Source organism: Seriola aureovittata, chromosome 15, assembly GCF_021018895.1.
Source record: "Seriola aureovittata isolate HTS-2021-v1 ecotype China chromosome 15, ASM2101889v1, whole genome shotgun sequence".
NCBI classification, from domain to species: Eukaryota; Metazoa; Chordata; class Actinopteri; order Carangiformes; family Carangidae; genus Seriola; species Seriola aureovittata.
In genome coordinates this window covers 263,072-285,144 of record NC_079378.1, presented here as the reverse complement: position 1 = coordinate 285,144, position 22,073 = coordinate 263,072, and the positions used below count along the sequence as shown (strand labels likewise).

At 44.0% G+C, this 22,073-nt stretch overlaps 1 protein-coding gene across 2 annotated transcripts; it reads right to left on the bottom strand.

Moving 5' to 3' along the window:
• Window positions 1-171: 171 nt before the first annotated feature.
• Window positions 172-20,424, bottom strand: LOC130182454 (A disintegrin and metalloproteinase with thrombospondin motifs 2-like). 2 transcript variants are annotated; one of them, XR_008829716.1, is made up of 26 exons: window positions 20,191-20,424; window positions 15,855-16,348; window positions 13,147-13,336; window positions 11,494-11,600; window positions 11,313-11,396; window positions 10,345-10,428; window positions 9,719-9,872; window positions 9,528-9,633; window positions 8,881-9,024; window positions 8,656-8,788; window positions 7,598-7,711; window positions 7,131-7,276; window positions 6,963-7,052; window positions 6,384-6,466; window positions 5,384-5,517; window positions 4,148-4,271; window positions 3,794-3,874; window positions 3,553-3,716; window positions 3,304-3,463; window positions 3,086-3,218; window positions 2,606-2,816; window positions 2,246-2,375; window positions 2,068-2,142; window positions 1,690-1,864; window positions 355-1,435; window positions 172-297 (listed from the first exon to the last, which is right to left on the bottom strand). XR_008829716.1 is itself a non-coding variant. In XM_056397411.1 (25 exons), the coding sequence occupies exons 1-25, from the start codon at window positions 20,378-20,380 to the stop codon at window positions 598-600; spliced, it is 4,344 nt and encodes a 1,447-aa protein (XP_056253386.1). In that variant the 5' UTR covers window positions 20,381-20,424; the 3' UTR covers window positions 172-597. The 2 variants fall into 2 exon arrangements, 1 of the variants encoding a protein (XP_056253386.1); XM_056397411.1 differs by having other exon boundaries at window positions 172-1,435.
• Between the last annotated feature and the right edge of the window lie 1,649 nt (window positions 20,425-22,073).

The following is a 22,073-nucleotide window of genomic DNA, read 5'->3' as shown; positions in this document are numbered from 1 at the left end:
AACACGATGAGTGGATTCTCCCCAGACCTGAACATGACCAGGAAACCTGTGATCTGAACAGATGGTTTTGTAGAGAACAGAAAGAACTTGAGGCTGTGACTGAACAAAACCAGATGAGGTGTAACAGTCTCTGTGTTTAACAGTGAACAGATGTTCATGATGACATCAGCAGCTGGATAACACTTTGCTTTATTTAGAAACAGGATTATTTGGTACAAACATCATGACTGTGAAAACCAGTGAAACCCAAACAGACCAGGAGTTTGAAGCAAAAGTTTCCTCATTCTGAGTTCAGACCTTCAGCTTTCAGACTTCAGACTTAAGACCTCAGCTTTCAGCTTTCAGTCTTCAGACCTCAGACCTTCAGCTTTCAGACTTCAGCTTTCAGCCTTCAGCCTACAGACTTTGACTTTAGGACAGGGAGCTTTAATTAGAGGTAATAACTGTAAACTGTAGGAAACATGAAGGTAAGCATTGAGTCAACTGTTTGACGTGTCCTCGTCTCTGCAGTCTGTTTCTGTTAGCGTTAGCAGAAAATGAGCAAGCTGCACATGCGACATCATAAGTGAACAATAAACTGAACTAAACAGGAAGACTTTAGTGTTTTGATAATCCAGGCTGTCTCCGGTCAGTCCGGCCCTCTCTGCTCCTGTTCGTCCTCTTCAGAAGGTCCTGTCGTCTTTTCTCATTCAGAAGCTCTTGGATACGTTTGTTTTGTGTCCGCTCGCGGAACGGCGGCATCCGCGGCACAAAGTAGTTCTGCTGTCCTCTAGCGATGTCCCCGTCCAGTCCCACGATCCGGTACGGGACCTCGTCTACCGAGTTGTTCTCCTTCTTCAAGAGCGGGAAGAAGGAGGACAAAGATGTCGGCATTGGTTTGGTTTCTGTCAGATTAATTTCAGTTTGAAGACTCCGCCCTCCTGATGATGTGGACGTGATGATGTCATCTGTATCAGTTGATGTTGTGAGGGGGAATGACGGCGATAGAGTTGGACCATCAATAGTTACCACAGGATAGTTAGCAGGGGGCATTGTGGGAGTGGTAGTTTTCTTCTTGAATAGATGTGGTGCAGCAGTTTTTCTTGGACGCCTTGTAGTAATAGTAGTAATAGGAGTAGTAGTAGTAATGGTAGTAGTGGGAGTGGTAGGAGTGGTAGTAGTAGTAGTAGTAGTAGTAGTAGTAGGAGTACTTGGAATGATATCTGTGGTCTCTGAGTTAACTGACGGATCCTCGTAGGATGAGTACTCAACGTAATCGTCATAATCCACATAGATGAAGTCGGTGCTGCTCCTGCTGGTGGGGGGCGGGGTTACACTGAAGCTGGGATGTGAAGTGCTGATGAGGTCAGTTATGATGTCACTGTTGATGAGGCTGCTGTCAGACCAGGTGGATGGGGATTCTGACGTCATTGTGTCCATGGTCACAATCCCTGAGCTAGGAGACAAGACAAAGACTTTATCTTAAACCAATTTGGAGACAATAAAACTTAGTTTTTATCTTGATCAGTTGAAAAGTTTTCAACAGAAAATTTTCTCTCTTCTTCTGGAAACCTTCAGATTCTCCGTGTTTAAACAAGATTTTTTTTTATCACTCAGATGTATCTGTTTCATCCATTTGATTAGTTTGGGTATTTTTAATGACCCACATTGGGTTTGTTGTTTATGTGTTTACTCCTTTCTGTTCCTGACCTGCTGCTGGCGGTCGGCAGACTCGTGCTGCTGAAGTTGCTGAAGTTCTCAGAGTTGTTGAAGTTTCCCTCGCTGCAGGATTTGCAGCACATCTGCCGGTATCCGGCGATGGCGCAGTACCGACTCAACACCTCCATCCGACAGAACACTGACCGGTCACCACGGCAACGCTGCCCTTAGGACAGAGCAGGAGCAGCTGTCAGAGTCAGACTCCAGCAGAAGTGAAACAGAGTTAAAGTAGAGATAAAAAATAATTTTATCAATCTGAAAACCATGTCAGAGTTCAACGACCTGAGTGACAGCCAAGTCTGAAGAGAGGAAAAGGAAGGAGGAGAATGAGAAGGAGGAGGCAGCAGGAGGACGAAGAGTCTGTTTTACTGGAGGAGGTCTTTGCAGCTGGGAAGTCTGGGTTGGACCTGGACAGCCACTGGATGATGGCGTTCTTCTGGTCGCCTGCAGGGGGAGACAAACACACACTTAGCACCGTGGGCTCCCAGCATCTCTCCCTCCACTGCTCAGTAGACAAATGTATAGAATGTGATTGGCCAATGCCTACCGCTACAGGGCGGAGCCTGGCAGGTGCGCGTTGAGATTGGTCGAGGTTCGCTGCAGTTTCCAGCTGAACCCTCGGGACTCGAACACGCAATCTGACGCTCCTGAGTCCCATTTCCACAAGATACTGAACACTACAAACACAAAGACACTGATCAGATTCTGATTCTAACTGATCAGTTATTGATCTGGGGTTTTATTTACAAAACACCCTAAAATAAGCTCCTAACTCTCCGACTCATGTGGCCGTTCAGAAAGAAGAAGTTAGTTAGAGAAGGTAGAGGTGGTCCATCCCATGAGGAGGACCCCTGGTGGTAAAATAAGGAACCTCTCTTATGTTCTGCCCCTGTTCTAAGTCCTGTACCGGCGTCCAGGGCCCAGCTCGCCACACGGCAGGGCAGGGGAAGCGATTGCAGGTGCGTTTCCCGTCCGGTCGCTCGTCCTGACAAAGCTTGCTGTGCACCGAGCGCTGCTGTTTCCCCGGGCTAGACTCCTGCTGGCAGCTCACCCAGCGACGCTGCCACCCGGTCTGACCACAGGAGGCGCTGCAGTCCTCCCAGTCTCCAGTCACCCAGCTGAGGGGGAGTAAAGGAGGAGCGAAGAATAAACCTTGTTTTCTGATTGGATGAGATGTGTTCCAGCATTTTACTTTACTATTAAAGGTGTTTACATGTTAATACATCAACATGTTTTCACATATTGATGAAGTGTGTTACCATGGTGACCTATAGTACGTTACTGTGGTGACCTGTAGTGCGTTACCGTGGTGACCTGTAGTGCGTTACTGTGGTGACCTACCGTAGTGACCTGTAGTGCGTTACCGTGGTGACCTGTAGTACGTTACCGTAGAGAGCTGCAGGCCTCCGTGTTGCAGCTGCGGCTGATGGCTCTTGGTTTGTTGATGTTGGAGCAGAACATCCTGTGAACCATTTTCCCATCAGCCTTTCTCCTGCAGCCAAACCTCGTGTACTGTTTCCCTGGCGACCAGAGATCACTGTTAACAACACGTGTTACCCTGGTAACCAAAAGCATAGGCTGTCACCCAGCAGCAGAGTTGTGTACCTCCACCACAGGGTTTGGAGCAGTGCGACCACTTCTTCAGCGCCCACTCGTAGAAAATGGCGTCCTCCTGCACCAGGTTGGACTCCAGTGAGGACTGGAGGCGGTCCTGGATAATGTACTTATAGGAAACCGTCACCTTGGAGTCACCATGGGAACGGACCTGATGCACAGAAGCACAGTGGTGGTTGTTGTGGTTTAGTGTGTGATCAGACGAACAGGTTGGACTGTGACCCATGTTGACGGACTGACCATGACCAGGACTCCATACTTCAGCGGTCCCGTGGTCACGATGGATTCCTGCTCCTCCGTATGGTTGTACTCCCATGCGACACCCTTCTCGATCACCAAACGGGATTCTGGGAGCTCGTCTTCATTGTTGAGGAAGAGGTGACCTGTCTCCTGGTTCTTTACCGCTGCAGCAGAAAACAAGAAAACTAGGTTTGTAGAAACAAGAAGCGACAGGAGATCATGTCGTCCTCCCTCCTCCTACCCAGGATGTGAGGAGTCCCTTTGAACTCCTGGATCAGCAGGTGTCGCGCTCCTTTAGGGATCTCTAGGATCTTCAGGTAACCTAGGTCAGAGAACCAAAATCAATCACCAATCAATCATCAACTGATAACAAAACAGAAAAATTATCAGTGTCTGAGGTTCATCACATCACTGTCAGGATGAACTTTATTAATTATCAAATCAATCCTAACCCTAACCCTCTTTTCTTTAAGGTCCGTACGGAGCAAGACAAAAGAACCTTCATGTTTCTACAGGAACATGTTTCTACTGGGACATAAAACTGAGGAACCCTAAGGTTCTGCAAAGGTTCTCCTGGACCAGTTCTTGCTCAGACCTTGTTTCTTGGTGCTGCGGGTGAAGTTTCCTTTGATGATCTTGCAGCTGGAGTTATCTCCTCCACAGACTCCACATCGATCCTCCTGCTGGTCTGAAGCGATCTGTCCATCACAGCCTACATGCTGCATGAAGAGATAGGAGACAAGGAGAGAGGATCATTTTTCAGAGTGATGATTTTCACTCTGTATTAAACTCTGCTACAGAATCACATCATATGACATATATAAATATCAGGCAGTAAATCCAAGCTTTTGTCTGATCAACCTGATCATTTAATGATCAATCATTAATGTCTCTGATAAACACACGAGGCAGCACAGTGAAGTGTAACAGGGCTGTGACAGTTAATTCTGCTCCGTTACAGCGAACAGTGCTGCCCCTGGAGGCAGACGGCAGGAACTGCAGGGAAAGGGATGGTGAGGAGACCAGACACTGAACTCGAAGCTAAGCTAGGCTAGTTAGCTTTTAGCTCGACTAGTTTATCTGTGTTAATTTTTTCTCCAGATGTTGGAGAATTAAAATGTATTTTTAATCACAGGTGAGAAAAAGTTGGTGAATTAGCTATAGCTAAAGTTAGCTATAGAGAGTAGTCACTGCACTTCAGCTCCTCAAATTTTACTTCCTGTTTCATATTCCTCTGCGTGGCGACGGTCAGAGCGGCCATTTTGTTTTCAGGTTGTCCGTCCGTCCGTCTCATTCTTGTGGACACGATATCTCAGTAACACCGTAATGGAACTTCTTCAAATTTGGCACAAACATCCACTGTGACTAAAGGACAAACTGATTAAAATTTGGTGCCTAAGGTTAGAGTTCAAAGGTCAAGGTTATGGTGACCTCACAAAACATGGTTATGTTCTTGTGAACACAATATCTCCGTAACACCTTGAGGGAATTTCTTCAAATTTGGTAAAAACATTCACTAAGACTCAAGGACAAACTGGGGGTCAAAGGTCAAGGTTAGTGTGACCTCAGAAAACAATTTTTTGCCATTACTCAAGACTTCATTCAGACACAACATTTCACACAATGGTTAATATATAATATCCAAAAAGGTCGGATTCTACTAACCTGCGTTTGAGTTTTGATTTATAAACACAGTTACACTGTCAGTGTCCGATACAGTGTGATGCTAATGTGTAGCAGACCTAGCTTATCTACAGGCTACGCTGCACAGCTACAGTGGAAACAGTAAAAGACAAAAGAAAAACACGAGAATCTGAAACACAATAAAGACCTCACACTCTCCTCGGACGCACACGCTGTAGTCGTCGCCATAGGAACATGGTGTCCCATCATGCACCATTCTGTTCATGGAAACCACTGCCGCTGTTTCCTTCGACTGACAGTACAGACGACATCGCTCATCAGCTGCAAGCACACGGAAACATGGCTCATGTAAGTGACTGAGCTACTTAAGGTGGAAAATTTAAGGTGGAATTTTAAATGTTTTCAGACTTGAAAGAGTTAAAAGAGAGGCCACAAGTTTCCCTCCAAAAACAGTCAAGACTGATGACTTTAACATGTGCGCACACACACACACACACACACACACACACACACACACACACACACACACACACACACACACACACACACTCACACACACACTCACACACACACACACACACACACACACTACACACACACACACACACACACACACACACACACACACACACACACACACACACACAGACACACACACACACACACACACACACACACACACACACACACACACAGACACACACACACACACACACACACACACACACACACACACACACACACACACACACACACACACACACACACACAGAGCAGAAACAGGAAAATTTTCATCTAATCTTCAGTTCAACAGCCCGAAGTGTTTTAATGAGAAATGTAGAGTTACGGTCAGTGTGTGTGTGTGTGTGTGTGTGTGTGTGTGTGTGTGTGTGTCTGTGTGGTGTGTGTGTGTGTGTGTGTGTGTGTGTGTGTGTGTGTTGTGTGTGTGTGTGTGTGTGTGTGTGTGTCTGTGTGTCTGTGTGTCTGTGTGTGTGTGTGTCTATATGTCTATATGTCTGTGTGTGTGTGTGTGTGTATGCGTGTGTGTGTGTCTATATGTCTGTGCGTGTGTGGTGTGTGTGTGTGTGTGTGTGTGTGTGCGTGCGTGCGTGCGTGCGTGCGTGTGTGTGTGTGTGTGTCTATATGTCTGTGTGTGTGTCTATATGTGTGTGTGTGTGTGTATTTACGGTCAGGGTGTTGGTATGGCAACCAGTGATGTTTCATTCCTTCATGATCAAAAAATGGATTCCAGACTTTACACTGATCCTCCCTGAAAGACAGAGACACATGAACCTGCAGGAGAACACAGAGCACACAGGAGAACATGGAGAACACAGGAGAACATGGAGAACACAGGAGAACACAGAACACACAGGAGAACACAGAGAACACAGCAGAACACAGGAGAACACAGAGAACACAGCAGAACACAGGAGAACATAGGAGAACACAGAGACCATAGGAGAACATGGAGAACACAGGAGAACACGGAGAACACAGGAGAACATAGGAGAACACAGAGAACACAGGAGAACATGGAGAACACAGAGAACACAGGAGAACATGGAGAACACAGGAGACCACAGGAGAACATAGGAAAACACAGAGACCATAGGAGACCACAGGAGAACATAGGAGAACACAGAGAACACAGGAGAACATGGAGAACACAGGAGAACACAGTAGAACCGTAGATTTACTGACCTGAAGTCAGTCAATAGAACACAGTAGAACAGTAGAACATAGTACAACACAGTAGTACTGACCTGAAGTCAGTCAGTGGCGGACACTCCTCGTGGCTGCACAGCTGGAACTCGTAGCTGTTTCCGAAGCAGGTGCGCCCCCCGTTGGCTGGACTGGGAACAACAAGAGGTTAGCGTCTCGGATTGGTGCATCAGTTCTATGACATCACAGATGATTGACAGCGCACTCACGCTGGGTTATCGCAGCGTCTGGTCCGAAACCTGACCCCGCCCCCACAGGTCCTGGAGCAGCTGCCGTATGAACTCCACATTCCCCAGCCGCCATCTTGTCTCAGGAGGTCAGGGGTCAACTTCATGCAGAAACCTTTGAAGCAGTGCTTGAACGAGAGACAGTTACCTTGGAGTCACATGCTATATCATCACAGAGCTGGAGTCGGGATGTGATTAGCTTAGCTTAACATAAAGACTGGAAGCAGGGGGAACCTGCTAGGCTACGCTAAGAAACCAAACATCAGTTATTAGCTGCTGCCATGGAAACAAAATGTGTCTTTGTTTTGTTGTTAGTCAACATTTTTATTTACTGGGTAAAATCCAGTGGAACCAGTTTAGTGCTGGTGGCGTATTGACTGACACACTGAAGGTCTGAACCCGTGATATGTCAGACGTGTCCCTTTAACCTGACCTGGATATATCCTCACCTTCCCAGGGCCACACTTGGTCCCGTCAAGCGGCGGACCTTTCTTGGTCTTACAGAAGAACGGGTTGTTGTAGTCGCTGCACCACAGCTGTTTACAGGGGTCAAGGGTCGTGTACTGCAGAAAAACACAAAGATCTTCAGAATGTGTTGACAAGAGATACAACAGTAAATCATGAAGATCAGACAGAAACAGACTAAAACAATGTTCAGGAGAAGAAGGTGTCACCAAAACCCAGAGTCTTAAATCTGAGCCAAAGAAAAAAACAATCAGAACAAAAGTGAAAGAACCTGTTGAAGCTTTTCTGCACTTCAGAAAGTCATTTCATCATCATGTTGAAATGTTGGAAACTCCCTGAACAAAGAGTCACACTCAGATTAAAGGCTGCTGATGAATCTGATGTGTTCGTGTAAATCGTTTTCTGTGTGATGTCATCTCACATTTAACATCCCGAACAGATGTGATGTCGGTCTCCGCCCTGAAAACACATCTGTATACGTCTTAACTGAAGAATTTAACTCCTGTCAGACCCTGCGCAACATTTTAATCTTGGAAAAGCAGGAAAGTCTGTGTTAATGGTCTGTTAGCTGAGCGTCTGCTGCAAAACATCCTCCTCCTTCCCGCCTCTGTAAATGTGAATAAACAACACCACACTATTCCAGCCAATCAGCAACAGCGGGCGTTTGACTGCTCGACCTAAAAACACCAGTTTGCTCTGTGGATTTATTTGGTTGGATGAATTAGAAATGCTATGCTAGGTAAAGTTAGCTTCCTTGTTAGCTACAAACCTACGGTCCTCTCTTCAGTCACTGTACTTTTACTCTAAACCACTTCCTCTTACCAGTTTTCACTCAGCTGTGTTTGTGTTTTCTATTATAAGGTTTGTTTTTCTTCCGCTGTGAGAAAGACGATCCACCTCCACACGGTGTCGTTGAAATGTAATACATTTTTGAAGTGAGTTTAAGGGGAAATATTGAGACAACTCGTTAAATCAACAGATCATTATGTGTTAAACACAGTAAAAACATTAAATGAGAACAGACTTTAACAGACACACTTACTGCAGTACAGAGGCTGTATCCTGGTCCAAAGTCGAAGCGACACTGTTGGTCCATTGAGTACTGAAACCCTGGCAACTGAGGCTGAGACGGCCAATCGTGGTTAAACGGGTCGTCACGGAGACAGTCGTACAAACTGCAGACAGAGAGACAGAGAGTAGAATCATGTGAAGTATCGTGTGTAGTATCATGTGTACTATCAGGAGTAGTATCATGTGCAGTACTCACTGCAGGTACTGGTGCAGCTCCCTCCAGCTGCACCTGGACCAGTGGTATCGATGGAAAGTGGCCTGAACCCGCGGAGACATGATGCTGCCCAACGGCACATCGTCAGCACAGTTATTGGCCTCACCGTCATGCTCCATACCCAACCTGAAGACAGATAGACAGACAGAGAGAGAGAGAGAGAGAGAGACAGACGGACAGAGAGAGGGAGACAGACAGATGGAGAGAGAGAGACAGACAGACAGAGAGAGAGAGGGAGACAGACAGGCAGACAGAGACAGACAGACAGAGACAGAGAGAGAGAGAGATAGAGGGAGACAGACAGACGGAGAGAGAGAGACAGACAGACAGAGAGAGAGAGGGAGACAGACAGACAGAGAGAGAGATAGAGACAGACAGACAGAGAGAGAGAGAGACAGGTTATGAAGACAAACAGCAAATTCCTGTATATCCTGTTTATCTTCATTACGTTGAAATGTATTGAATCTTGGAAAATGTAAATACATTATAGTAAAGACAAACACCTGTTTCTAGTCCTGCCAACCAGTGAAGTGTGTGTGTGTGTGTGTGTGTGTGTGTGTGTGTGTGTGTGTGTGTGTGTGTGTGTGTGTGTGTGTGTGTGTGTGTGTGTGTGTGTGTGTGTGTCTCACACGTGTCCTGTTTCATGTGCAGCTACGAAGGCTGAGGAAAAACCGTCCTCCAAGACCAGGACACAACTCCGATGTAAGTGACACATTCCTGTGACAGGAGCATAACCTGCAGAGACAGATCAAAAGGTCAGAGGTCGTGGTGATTAGCAGCAGCAGGAGTGTTAGCAGACTGGTAGTATCAGCAGTAGTACCCTGCATGCCGGAGGGGCCGAACTCCTGCCTGGTCAGGTAGATGGTGTGGTCGTGCTGCTCGGCGTGACTCTGCTCCCTCTGCTGCAGGTACGACCAGCCACAGACGTTCTCCAGACTCTTCTGAGGGTTCCCCACAGAGATCAGCTCCTGGGACTGAACGAGGGACACTGTTGGTTTTTACTATTTAACTTCCTGTGTGTGCAGGGTTGTGATGGAGGGTGGACAGTGTGCTCAGTCTTCTTTGTCTCTGTTCAGCACAGAATATCTGACAGTCTTTGAACTCACTACGAGAGTTATAAACTCAAAGTATCGGTGGGACTGAACACCAGCAGTGAGCAAACAGGTGGAGGGGATCATTTGAAAACAGCAGCTTCAGCACCTCCCTGCCCCTAGTTTGTCTCTCTAGACAGAAGTAGTGATATGAAATCTGGAGCTTCAGTGTAAAGCTGCATGAAGCTAAACTGATCCTGGGAACTGACTTGATTAAAACTAAAGAATAAAGATGATATTTAACAACAGCTTGTTACAGGTCTGAACTGAGAGTTCTTTTGAGCTGTAAAACCAACTCAGAAATCTTCCCTGAACAACAGACCGATGTCTGGACCAGGAGGAGACAGTTGAATACCTTTGTTGGCGACAGCATGATGATCCTGACCAGGACTACATTGATGTTGGCGCCCAAAGAATGATCCTGATAGATCTCATTAACCTGAAACAAAGAGAGAGAAGCACATCTGGAGAAATACTAGAACGTCATCTAGAATTAATTCTCCTAGAACTGCAACCTCCTCATGGGTTCCTGTTGTTCTGCAGCTGTGGAGTCACCAGACTAGTAAACCGGTTCTAGGTGTCAGACAAACACCGGCTCATTGACCTTGTCCAGAGGACGTAAATCATCCAGACATGGCAGAGGAGTTCAAAGGAGAGTGGCTGGGACTCGTGAGGTCTGTCCCGGCTGACGCCCTCAGATCTGATCTTTAGGATGGACCAGTACTCAGATCTGATCTTTAGGATGGACCAGTACTCAGATCTGATCTTTAGGATGGACCAGTACTCAGATCTGATCTTTAGGATGGACCAGTACTCAGATCTGATCTTTAGGATGGACCAGTACTCAGATCTGATCTTTAGGATGGACATCACATTGCTGTTGTTTTCCAGCTGCATTGCTTGGACTTCCAGACGTTGTAGAGTTGGTCAAATTCATCCTTTGATGTCTCCAGTTTTGCATTGATGTCCTTTCTGAATGTGGAGTGAAGTTCTCCACAAACCCAATCAGACCAAAACCACAACTTGGAAGAAGACTGACTCATCTCTCTGGTTCAGGTCTGAGGTGTTCAGCAATTGGACCAGGACTGAAGGGGATTCTGGTTATTGTTGGTTTTCATGCCTCTACAGCGTCTCCTAGAGACGTGGTGATCAGTATCATGATGTTCATGGTAAAAGAAAACTGAGCCGGACAGTTGAACAGTTTTACTCTCACAGGGATGATGGAGGTCGATCATGTAATGAACTAATCAGTAAGTTTACCAGATAAAACCAGACTCACCACGACTCATCACTTTAACACCCACACCAACATGTTTCACCTACTATGTTCATCAGGGTCAGAAGATATTTCTGAATGTTGTCTCGGCCGTGGAAAAGAAGAACAGAGTAATCCACCGCTAACAAGACCTGGAGGAAGAGAAGAGAGCGGGAGGAGGGGTTACAAGAGTTCAATGAACCCTGAGTTCAACAGTTCATCCATGTGTATATTAAACAGTTCGTTAACCTCGATGTTGAATAGCTCAGCCTCCTCAATGTAGCGCCGTCGTCGAGCTGAGCCGGACGCTGACCACAGCAGGTTCTGGTTCAGGTTCAGAGAACCTAAAAGAGGACCTGGAGACGACACAAGAATAACCTCTGTCATCAGTTCAATCATCTTTACACAAGCAGTGAAGTCGCTGTAACATTCATCTCAAATGTAACATAAACCTTTAGTCACAGTTTGTCACTGTACCAACTGAACAGATCAACATTTTCTATCAGTTTCTAAAATGGAAAAAGAATATTTATTGTTATTTTTAAGAGTCTTTCAATGACCTCAGGTGACCTCAACCACCTTCAGGTGACCCCAATGACTCCCAGGTGACCTCAATGACTCCCAGGTGACCTCAATGACTCTCAGGTGACCTCAACCACCTTCAAGTGACCTCACCGTCTTTCAGGTGACCATCATACTTATGTCTAGCCGTGGTGTTGTGTGTTACAGCAGCTCATCATACACAGATCAGATCATTTGCAGATGCGGAGTTTGGTCTCTGACCTGAGGACAGAACAACCAGGTGTCTGGATCTGCAGGTAAGTTGTAAACACGTCAGTGAGCAGGAAGCAGAACGAGTCTCTTGGTCAAAGATTGGTTCTACTGTCACACGCTGTGTTTTCATTGGTCAATGTAGGAAGCAAACAGCCGTGAGTCCTCAGTTTTTTTGCGTGTTGGTCTAAAGTAAAGTCCAGACACACTGTGTTTAACACTGCCCCCCCGCCTCTGGTAGATAAGACAGGGTTATCTAACCCTTGTCCCTGCAGCGGTGTCTCCTGGAGAACAGACCACAACATGTGACAGGATGTTTTCAGTCAGACTAAACATGCGGGTCATTGGACTATTGTCCTGTAAAACTCCTGCATACGAATAAAGTTGCAGTCAATTTGTGCTCCAGCTGTGCTCGTCTGTAAACAACAACGCCACAGTCTAACAGCCAACATGTGTTTGCCTCTGTTGAATCTGTTGTCAGGGAAATGACATCAGCGATCAGAGACAGACCGCTGCGGGCTGAGTTCAGCTGAAGTGATATGAAGCTCTCTCCTGATTGGCTGAAGTCTTGAAGACGGCAAGTCAAACTAAAGACAGCGAACTACAATCCATCGACTCTGAGCCCAAACCTCCAAAACCTCCAAGAATCTGTAACTGCCACGTCGCAGCTGACTCTGTGTGTGTGTGTGTGTGTGTGTGTGTGTGTGTGTGTGTGTGTGTGTGTGTTGTAAAGCTCCCGTTGTCTCTGCCAAGTTTCCTGGAACAATTTCACTGTTTCAGTTTGATTCTTTCCTTCTGCAGAAACAACGCAGCAGATGATCTGAAGGATTTCAACAACTACACTGTAAAAAACACAGTTCGTCTTCTGTGTGTGTGTGTGAGGCTCAGAGCTACAACATCACAACATCACAACATACATCACAACATACATCACAACATCACAACATACATCACATACATTCATCTTTTAGAAAGAGGAGTTACAGCAGCTCCTCTTTATAAAGGTCAACACCACCACCATCACACATACAACATACATCACCACATCACAACATACATCACAACAAACATCACAACATCACATGTATGTAAATGTGGATATAATTGACTGAAAACTGAATCTGTTCTCACCTCGGAGGAAGTCATCAGCACTTTGATTGACAGCTTCAGTTTGATTGACAGCTTCAGTTTGATTGACAGCTGGCTTTTTCTTGATGGCTGAGGAGCGATAAACGATGTGCTGTCGTCCTCCTTCCTCCTCCTTCCTTCGATCCAACGGCTCAATGAAGAACTCCTCCTCACCTGTTTGGATGATCCCTGCCTGAGAGACACAGAGAGCTGTCATCTACTGGATCTACTGGATCGACTGATTCTACTGAATCTACTGAATCTACTGATTCTACTGTATCTACTGAATCTACTGATTCTACTGTATCTACTGAATCTACTGTATCTACTGAATCTCCTGAATCTACTGAATCTACTGAATCTACTGAATCTACTGTATCTACTGTATCTACTGAATCTACTGAATCTACTGAATCTACTGTATCTACTGAATCTACTGAATCTACTGAATCTACTGTATCTACTGTATCTACTGAATCTACTGTATCTACTGAATCTACTGATTCTACTGAATCTACTGAATCTACTGTATCTACTGAATCTACTGAATCTACTGCATCTACTGAATCTACTGAATCTACTGATTCTACTGAATCTACTGAATCTACTGAATCTACTGTATCTACTGAATCTACTGAATCTACTGAATCTACTGTATCTACTGTATCTACTGAATCTACTGAATCTACTGAATCTACTGTATCTACTGAATCTACTGAATCTACTGTATCTACTGTATTAACTGATTCTACTGAATATATTAAATCTACTGTATATCTCCTGAATCAATTGTATCTACTGAATCTACTGAATCTCCTGAATCCATTGAATCTACTGAATCTACTGTATCTACTGAATCTACTGAATCTACTATATCTACTGTATCTCCTGTATCAATTGTATTTACTGAATCTTTTAAATCTACTGTATATCTCCTGAATCCATTGAATCTACTGAATCTCCTTAATCTCCTGTATATACTGTTCTATCTATCTATTGTTCAATCTGCTGTAATTGTGTTAATTAATGAAGTCTCAGTGTTCTCAGTCTGAATCAGTGCTTTAAAAGCTTCTCATCATTATTCACACCTGTGGGAACTACACCTGTGTGAAATACCACCTGTAGTTCTTTCCTCACTTCAGTCCCCGACGTCTTTAGTTGAAGTGATTCCTTCAGTCTTAGACAAAGAGAAGGTTAAACCTAAAATACTCAAGTCAACGATGCCGGCGACAGTCAGAGCAGCAGCCATTTTGTTTTCATTCACAAACATTCACTTGGACTCCAGGATGAACTGATGAGATTATGGTGGTCAAAGGTCAAAGGTCAAGGTCAGTGTGACCTCAGAAAACTCATAGTTAATATTTAATATGTCTGTGGATAAACAGGATGTGACCTGACGCTCTGACTCCAACTGAAGCCTCAGCTCAGATATGATCAACACACTCAGCAGCTGTTTCTGTAACTGCGACTGCAGCAGGAAAATATTCCTCTACATTTTTTCTTTCCTTCTCCTCGTCCACTTCAGCCTCCTCTCATCTGTCCTGCACATCTGGCTTAAATCAGCCGCCCTGCCCCCGCTGTAAGAAGTGAAGGTACACACTCAGTGAATCAGGCAGATTCACTGAGTTAAAGAGACGTCAGTCCGACATGTTTCACAGTGTTTGGTTTCTGTCTCTGCAGTCTGCTAACACATGTATCTACTGTTTCTATTCACTGGTTCTACTCTCTGCTTTCTACAAGTTCACTCTACATCAAATCTGTATTTGTGTTTTATTTTGAAAACTTGAAAACTATGAAAGAACATTTATATAATGAGGGTTTATATGTTTAAAAGTTCCTTTGTTCTGATGAACAGAGGGTGAAACTGCAGCTGTTAGAAACTCTCTGTGGCTGCACATGGAAAACCAGCTGTCCAAACATCTGCCTGCATCAGCAGCTGGAGCTGCAGCTTCATCACAGAGGACCACGATGTCGATTCTTCATCGCTCCCATGAAAGAAACGTTTCAATGTCAGGTGACATCAAGTCACATGACTTGACTCCAGTCATTGTACAGAACTGTTGAGTCTGTTTTACTGGACAAACCAGACGAGGAGTGAGATAAACATCAAGGAGAGTTTAAAGAGCAGAGTGTGACAGTGATTCTGATCGGGTCTGATCGGGTCTGATCGGGTCTGTTGGTGGCTCCAGCTTTAGACCTTACTCCACATGGACATAGGTATTTATTAAGACAGGTGGTAATATGACCATAACCATGACATTTTGTTGGCCAATCAGAACTCTGGGAAAAAGTTAGTACCAGTTCCTTTAGGTAAACAACAATGACATCACAACATCATGTACACGTCAACACTGAACATCCTGTGTAGGTGTGGCCAGAGACTGAAGGAGAGCTTTAAAAAGCAGCTCAGCACTGTTCACTTTGTGTTCATCTAATGGTCAAATCAGTTGTGTAAATGAACTGAAAGCCTTTATATGTTGATGAAGCTGCAGCTTCAACAGGAACCTGACACTGATTCAAGGTGTTTGCTGCATTAAACCTCCACTGAATATTCATATAATCAATGCTCATAGATTTCACTGCATCATATCGTTTACTCGCGATTGGGAACAGATGTCATGTGACCCTGAGATGGTCCACGGCTCGGGGGTTTGGACTCTTGGCTGTGTGTGATTTCAAAACTAGTTGTGGACTCATCAGCTGACACTTACCAGTCCGTCACAGTTGCTGATGGCGACAGATGTGTCTTCCATGTTTGACACCTCCCCTGTGTAGAAGCAGCTGGTGTCTCCTATTGGCTGAGAGTGAAGACGTCCTGACTCCTCCCACTCCATGGTGGCGGTGGGGGCGACAAGACGAGAGTTTGGACGCAGCCGCAGGTGGAGTTCCCGACCGAACACCGTCACGTTGTAGTAAAGCTCCACCTCTTCTGCCCTGTAACCCCGCCCCTTCCAGCTGTGGCCTGTCTGGTTAAATGATGATCCTTCTGTGGGCGGGGCCAGATGTAATTGTGGTGTGTTAATTTGAGATTGTCTTTTGATTCTGACATCGTCCACGTCAGTGCGTGTGTCCTCTGCGTGGTGGGCATGTCTTTTTCTGCGGCGCAGGTGGTGGGCGGAGACTGACGCCGTCAGGAAACGACCCTCTGAGTCGGTCCTGATTGGACGAACGACACAGAACTCTGACAGAACCTGATGGAGAGAACCTGACAGAGAGAGATGAATTAACTTTCATGTTTCAGTCTTGAGTCGGAAGAGTGAGCGCTAGACTTTTCTACACTGTGAGGACATTTTTACACTTTGAGGACATTTCTACACTACGAGGACATTTCTACACTGTGAGGACATTTCTACACTATGAGGACATTTCTACACTATGAAGACATTCCTACACTATGAGGACATTTTTACACTGTGAGGACATTTCTACACTATGAAGACATTTCTACACTATGAGCACATTTTTACATTATGAGGACATTTCTACATTATGAGGACATTTCTACACTGTGAGGACATTTCTACACTATGAGCACATTTCTACACTGTGAGGACATTTCTACACTATGAGGACATTTCTACACTATGAGGACATTTCTACATTATGAGGACATTTCTACACTGTGAGGACATTTCTACACTGTGAGGACATTTCTACACTATGAGGACATTTCTACACTATGAGCACATTTTTACACTGTGAGGACATTTCTACATTATGAGGACATTTCTACACTATGAGGACATTTCTACACTATGAGGACATTTTTACACTGTGAGGACATTTCTACACTATGAGGACATTTCTACACTATGAGCACATTTTTACATTATGAGGACATTTCTACACTATGAGGACATTTCTACACTATGAGGACATTTCTACACTATGAGGACATTTTTACATTATGAGGACATTTCTACACTATGAGGACATTTCTACACTGATATTTCTACACTGTGAGGACATTTCTACACTGATATTTCTACACTGTGAGGACATTTCTACACTATGGGCACATTTCTACATTATGAAGACAGTTCTACATTGTGAGCACATTTCTACAGTATGAGGACATTTCTACACAGATATTTCTACACTGTGAGGACATTTCTATATTATGAAGACATTCCTGCACTCTGAGGACATTTCTATATTATGAAGACATTCCTGCACTCTGAGGACATTTCTACACTATGAGCACATTTCTACACTGTGAGGACATTTCTACACTATGAGGACATTTCTACATTATGGGGACATTTGGGCTGGTCCTCAAACCTTCGAATGACTGCTTGAAGGTTCAGGCTTGTCTCATGGTTCAGGTTAGATTCAGGTGTGGGGCCAAGGGTCATGGGTCAGGGGTCAGGGATCAGGGGATGCATTATGTCAGGTGGAGTCCTCACAAGTATAGAAAGACAAGGAGCAGTATCTGAGATGATTTAGTGAGGATGGAAAGACGCTGTGAGGTCATGGAGGTCATAGGTGTGTCTTTCTCTCTCTCTCTCTCTCTCTCTCACAAACACACACACACACACACACACACACACACACACACACACACACACACACACACACACAGAGAGGATATGATGAAATATGATCTGAATCCTTCACATTCCCCAAACGCCAGAAACACATAAACACAAAGATTTATGCGAAAAAACGTGGAGAGAACGTTCCTCTGAGTCAGAGACAGAACAGTCAGAGAACTGAGTGAGAACAAACAAAGAACCATTAGAGAACAGAGAGCAGACGAATAGATGGATGTTCCATCATTCAAAATCATCTCCATCTGCTGCTTAAACGATCAAAACATCACTGGGAACACTGGGACACCACAGCTGCTCAGTGATTGGTCAGTCTGCTCGGTCTGTTTCACCTTGACCTTAATTTCAGAGGTCAGAGGTCACAGTCTGGAAGACTACACAACAACCAAAGAAGACGTTAGAGGATCAACAGTGAAGTATGAACTGTAACTGTAACAGTAGTTACAACCAAAGTAACCATAGTACTCAGTCATAATACCAGTAGTACTAACAGTCATAGTACCACTAGCACTATGTCATAGTACCAGTAATACTAACAGTCATAGTACCAGTAGTACTAGTAGTAATAACGGTGTCAATATTAACTGTGGTAGATAAAGTTGTAGTACTGCTGATAGACGTAGAATCAGTTGTACTACAGTTGTACAACACTAGTAGCAGTATCAACAGAAGTACCCATACTACTAGTACTGTAGTAGTCGATGTAGCAAAAGTAGTACAAGCAATAGAAACAGTAGTACCAGGAGCAATAATATTAACAGTAGTAGTGGTACCACTGACAGTAAGAGAAACAGTAGCATTAGTAGAAGTGTCAGAAGTTGTAGTACTGGTAATAGTAATTGCACTAACTGTACTACAGTAGTGATAGTAGAAACACTGAAAGCAGAAGTTGTAGTAGTACAACTACTATGAATTTAGTAGTAGTAGCAGTAGTAGCAGTAATAGTAGTAATACTAGTAGAAGTAGTAGTAGTAGTAGGATCAGTAGTAGCAGCAGTAGTAGTAGTATTAGTAGTAGTATTAGCAGTATTAGTAGTAGTAGTAGTAGTATCAGTAGTAGCGGCAGTAGTAGCAGTAGTAGTAGTAGTATCAGTAGTAGCGGCAGTAGTAGCAGTAGTAATAGTAGTTGTAGTAGTAGTAATAGTAGTAGTAGTAGTAGTATCTGTAGTAGCAGTATTAGTATTAGTAGTAGTAGTAGTAGTAGTAGTATCAGTAGTAGCAGCAGTAGTAGTAGTAGTAGTATCTGTAGTAGCATTATTAGTATTAGTAGCAGCAGTAGTAGTAGTAGTAGTAGTATCTGTAGTAGCATTATTAGTATTAGTAGAAGTAGTAGTAGTATCTGTAGTAGCAGCAGTAGCAGTAGTAGTAGTAGTGGTAGTAGTAGTAGTAGTAGTATCTGTAGCAGCAGTAGCAGTAGTAGTAGTAGTAGTATCTGTAGTAGCAGTATTAGTATTAGTAGTATTAGTAGTAGTATCTGTAGTAGCAGCAGTAGCAGTAGTAGTAGTAGTATCTGTAGCAGTAGCAGTAGTAGTAGTAGTATCTGTAGTAGCATTATTATTAGTAGTAGTAGTAGTAGTATCTGTAGCAGTAGCAGTAGCAGTAGTAGTAGTAGTAGTAGTAGTAGTATCTGTAGCAGTAGCAGTAGCAGTAGTAGTAGTAGTAGTAGTAGTAGTCCCTGGGTTTGGTGGCCTGTCCCCAGTTGGTGCAGTCCCCAGAAATATCCCTGTTTTTCACTGCTTATTAAAAACAGACGTAGCATTGTGCTTGTTTTGGCCAACAGAGGGAGCTAGCTGTTAGCTATAGCACTTTCAGAATTGAAGCTAAAACAGAGTTATCCAATCAGATTTTTCAGTTTTTTCTTGTTTCTAGGCAGAGAGAAGTTCACTCATTGGTTGGGAGTTCATAACCGAGCAGTAATCTAACAAAAACAAACATACCCAAACCCCCCAGCTGGAACGTGAGAAAATAGTTTTAATGTTGGAAGAAGTGAAGAAGAAGAAGTTTCCTGTCTGCGATGAACATCACATGACAACATTCACAACTTTTTAGGAAAAGGCTTTTGATTCTTTTGATCTGTAAACACTTACAAACTAAAGGAAAATAAACAATTGATGAAAAGACAGACAATAGGACTTCACGACTGCTTCAATGCTCGGGAGTTGTCATTTTATCAGTCTGCCTTCACCATAGTTTATAACAGTACAACAGTTACCATGGGCAACAAACATGAAACCAGGAATGTCCTCCTTCTTATACCAGAGGTCGAAACAGTGGATGTGTTAATGAGATATTGAGCATCAAACCGTTTTTCTATTTCAGAAAGTGGCAGTAGTTGTAGTATCAGTAGTACTAGTAGCAGTAGGAGCAGTAGTAGTACTACTATTAGTAGTACTAGTAGTAATAGTAGTATCAGTAGCAGTAGCAGCAGTAGCAGCAGTAGTACTAGTAGTAGTACTAGTAGTAGTAGTAGTATATTTATATTTGCAGCAGTGTCTCACCTGTGTCGTCACTGATGTAAACTGAGTGTAAACAGTTGATCTGCAGCAGAAACATAATAATCAATAATCCATAATGACTGTCCTGCATCCTGACGGAGAGACAGCTGAGAGACAGACGGCTGAGAGACAGACAGCTGAGAGACAGACAGCTGAGAGACAGACAGCTGGGAGACAGACAGCTGAGAGACATACGGCTGAGAGACAGACAGAGACAGTCAGAGTGACGGAGCTGAACAGACTGAACTCTCTAAGAGACTCTCCTCCTCCTCTGGGTCATTACCTCCTCCCTCTGTCTGACTCCTCCCCCTCACTGCTCAGCTGCGGTCTGCAGTAACAGCACAGCTGGAGTACTGCAGTATTACTCCTACTGTAGTACTACAGTAGGAGTAATACTGCAGTGCTCCTACAGTAGTACTTTACAGTAGTACTCCAGTGTTTTATATATCTGTAATACTGTTGTGGTCCACTAGATGGAGGCAGCTGATTTTAAACACTCAATGTTTATATGTTATGTTAATGTAAATATATAAGGGAATATATATCTAATGTATATTTAGCAGTCTATTAAAATAACATACATATAAAACTTCTATGTGTATTTATGTTTTTCTCATTAATTTAAACCTGTTTTATCTTGACTGTCTCATTCCTTCTGTTTATAACATCATGTCCCGACAGACTGATGTATATTCATGCAACATATTTCCACTGTGTAAGACACAAACATAAACACAGAGGTGTTGATCCTCTGGTGGAAAACAGAGGGAGTCATGAAATACATAAATATTGAATTCTGCTGTTTCCTCTCTGACCTGGACGTCTTGGACAAAGCCCTCTCTTGGTTTGAACCCTCTCTCACCATCTCTCCGTGAGTGTCATGACAACGACAATTATACAGCAGTAGTTCTGTGTCGGTATATCGGATCCAAATATCAGTTATCCATCTCCTTGATTACCGATGATCGGTATTGCCCTGAAAATGATCAATAACAACATTACCGCTACATCTTTTACCCCAACCCGGGTCAAAGACACCTGGTGTCATGTTTGATGAGCCGCTCTCCTCTGACCTGAGTCTACCAGTTAATGTAGTAGTTTCACACACACACACACAAACACACACACACACACACACAGGTGAGCCTCTGTGTTACATGTGTGAGCAGCGCCACCTGTTGGACTGACATTTTAATACAGAGTAGAGAAACTTCACCTGTTCTGTTCACAGAGACGTCTTCGTGTCACTGAGCAGCGTTCATCACCAGGTTCTACCTGCAGAACACAGAACACGTGTAGAACATGATACAGAACATCGACACATCAGTGTGCGGGCTGATCATTGTTCCTGCTGACATGACGCCTGAAAACCAAACTCTCATCATCATTTAACAAACAGAAACGACTGTAGCTCCAAATAAATGAATAATACATTTAAAGGTTCTAAACTCAACATTCAGCTGCCACTAAATGTCTCACTCCAGCTGCATCTCAGACCAAAACAAGTTCATGGAGCCACACCTCCACACCTGATGCCAACTCAAGGACCAGAGAAGATTACAGATTACATCACACAGAGGGGGTGTGGCTTCGTTCTCTGCTAAAGACGCAATTACTCCACTATAGCTTTACATAGAAAACAGCTGTTTGCTGCTCTATCATCATTTAAAGCCTTGTTTATATAACCTTTAATTAACATTACTCCAGACAGGAAACAATCCTCTGGCTACAAAACCACAAAAACAACATATAGAGAAAATACTGGAGCTTTCCATTGAAGCTTAAATGTTGAGTAGTAACATATGTCAAAAGGTCATATACATAATATATATAGTACATATACATGTACAGATCTACTGGCTGGAGTTGTCGTCTCTGAGAGAAAC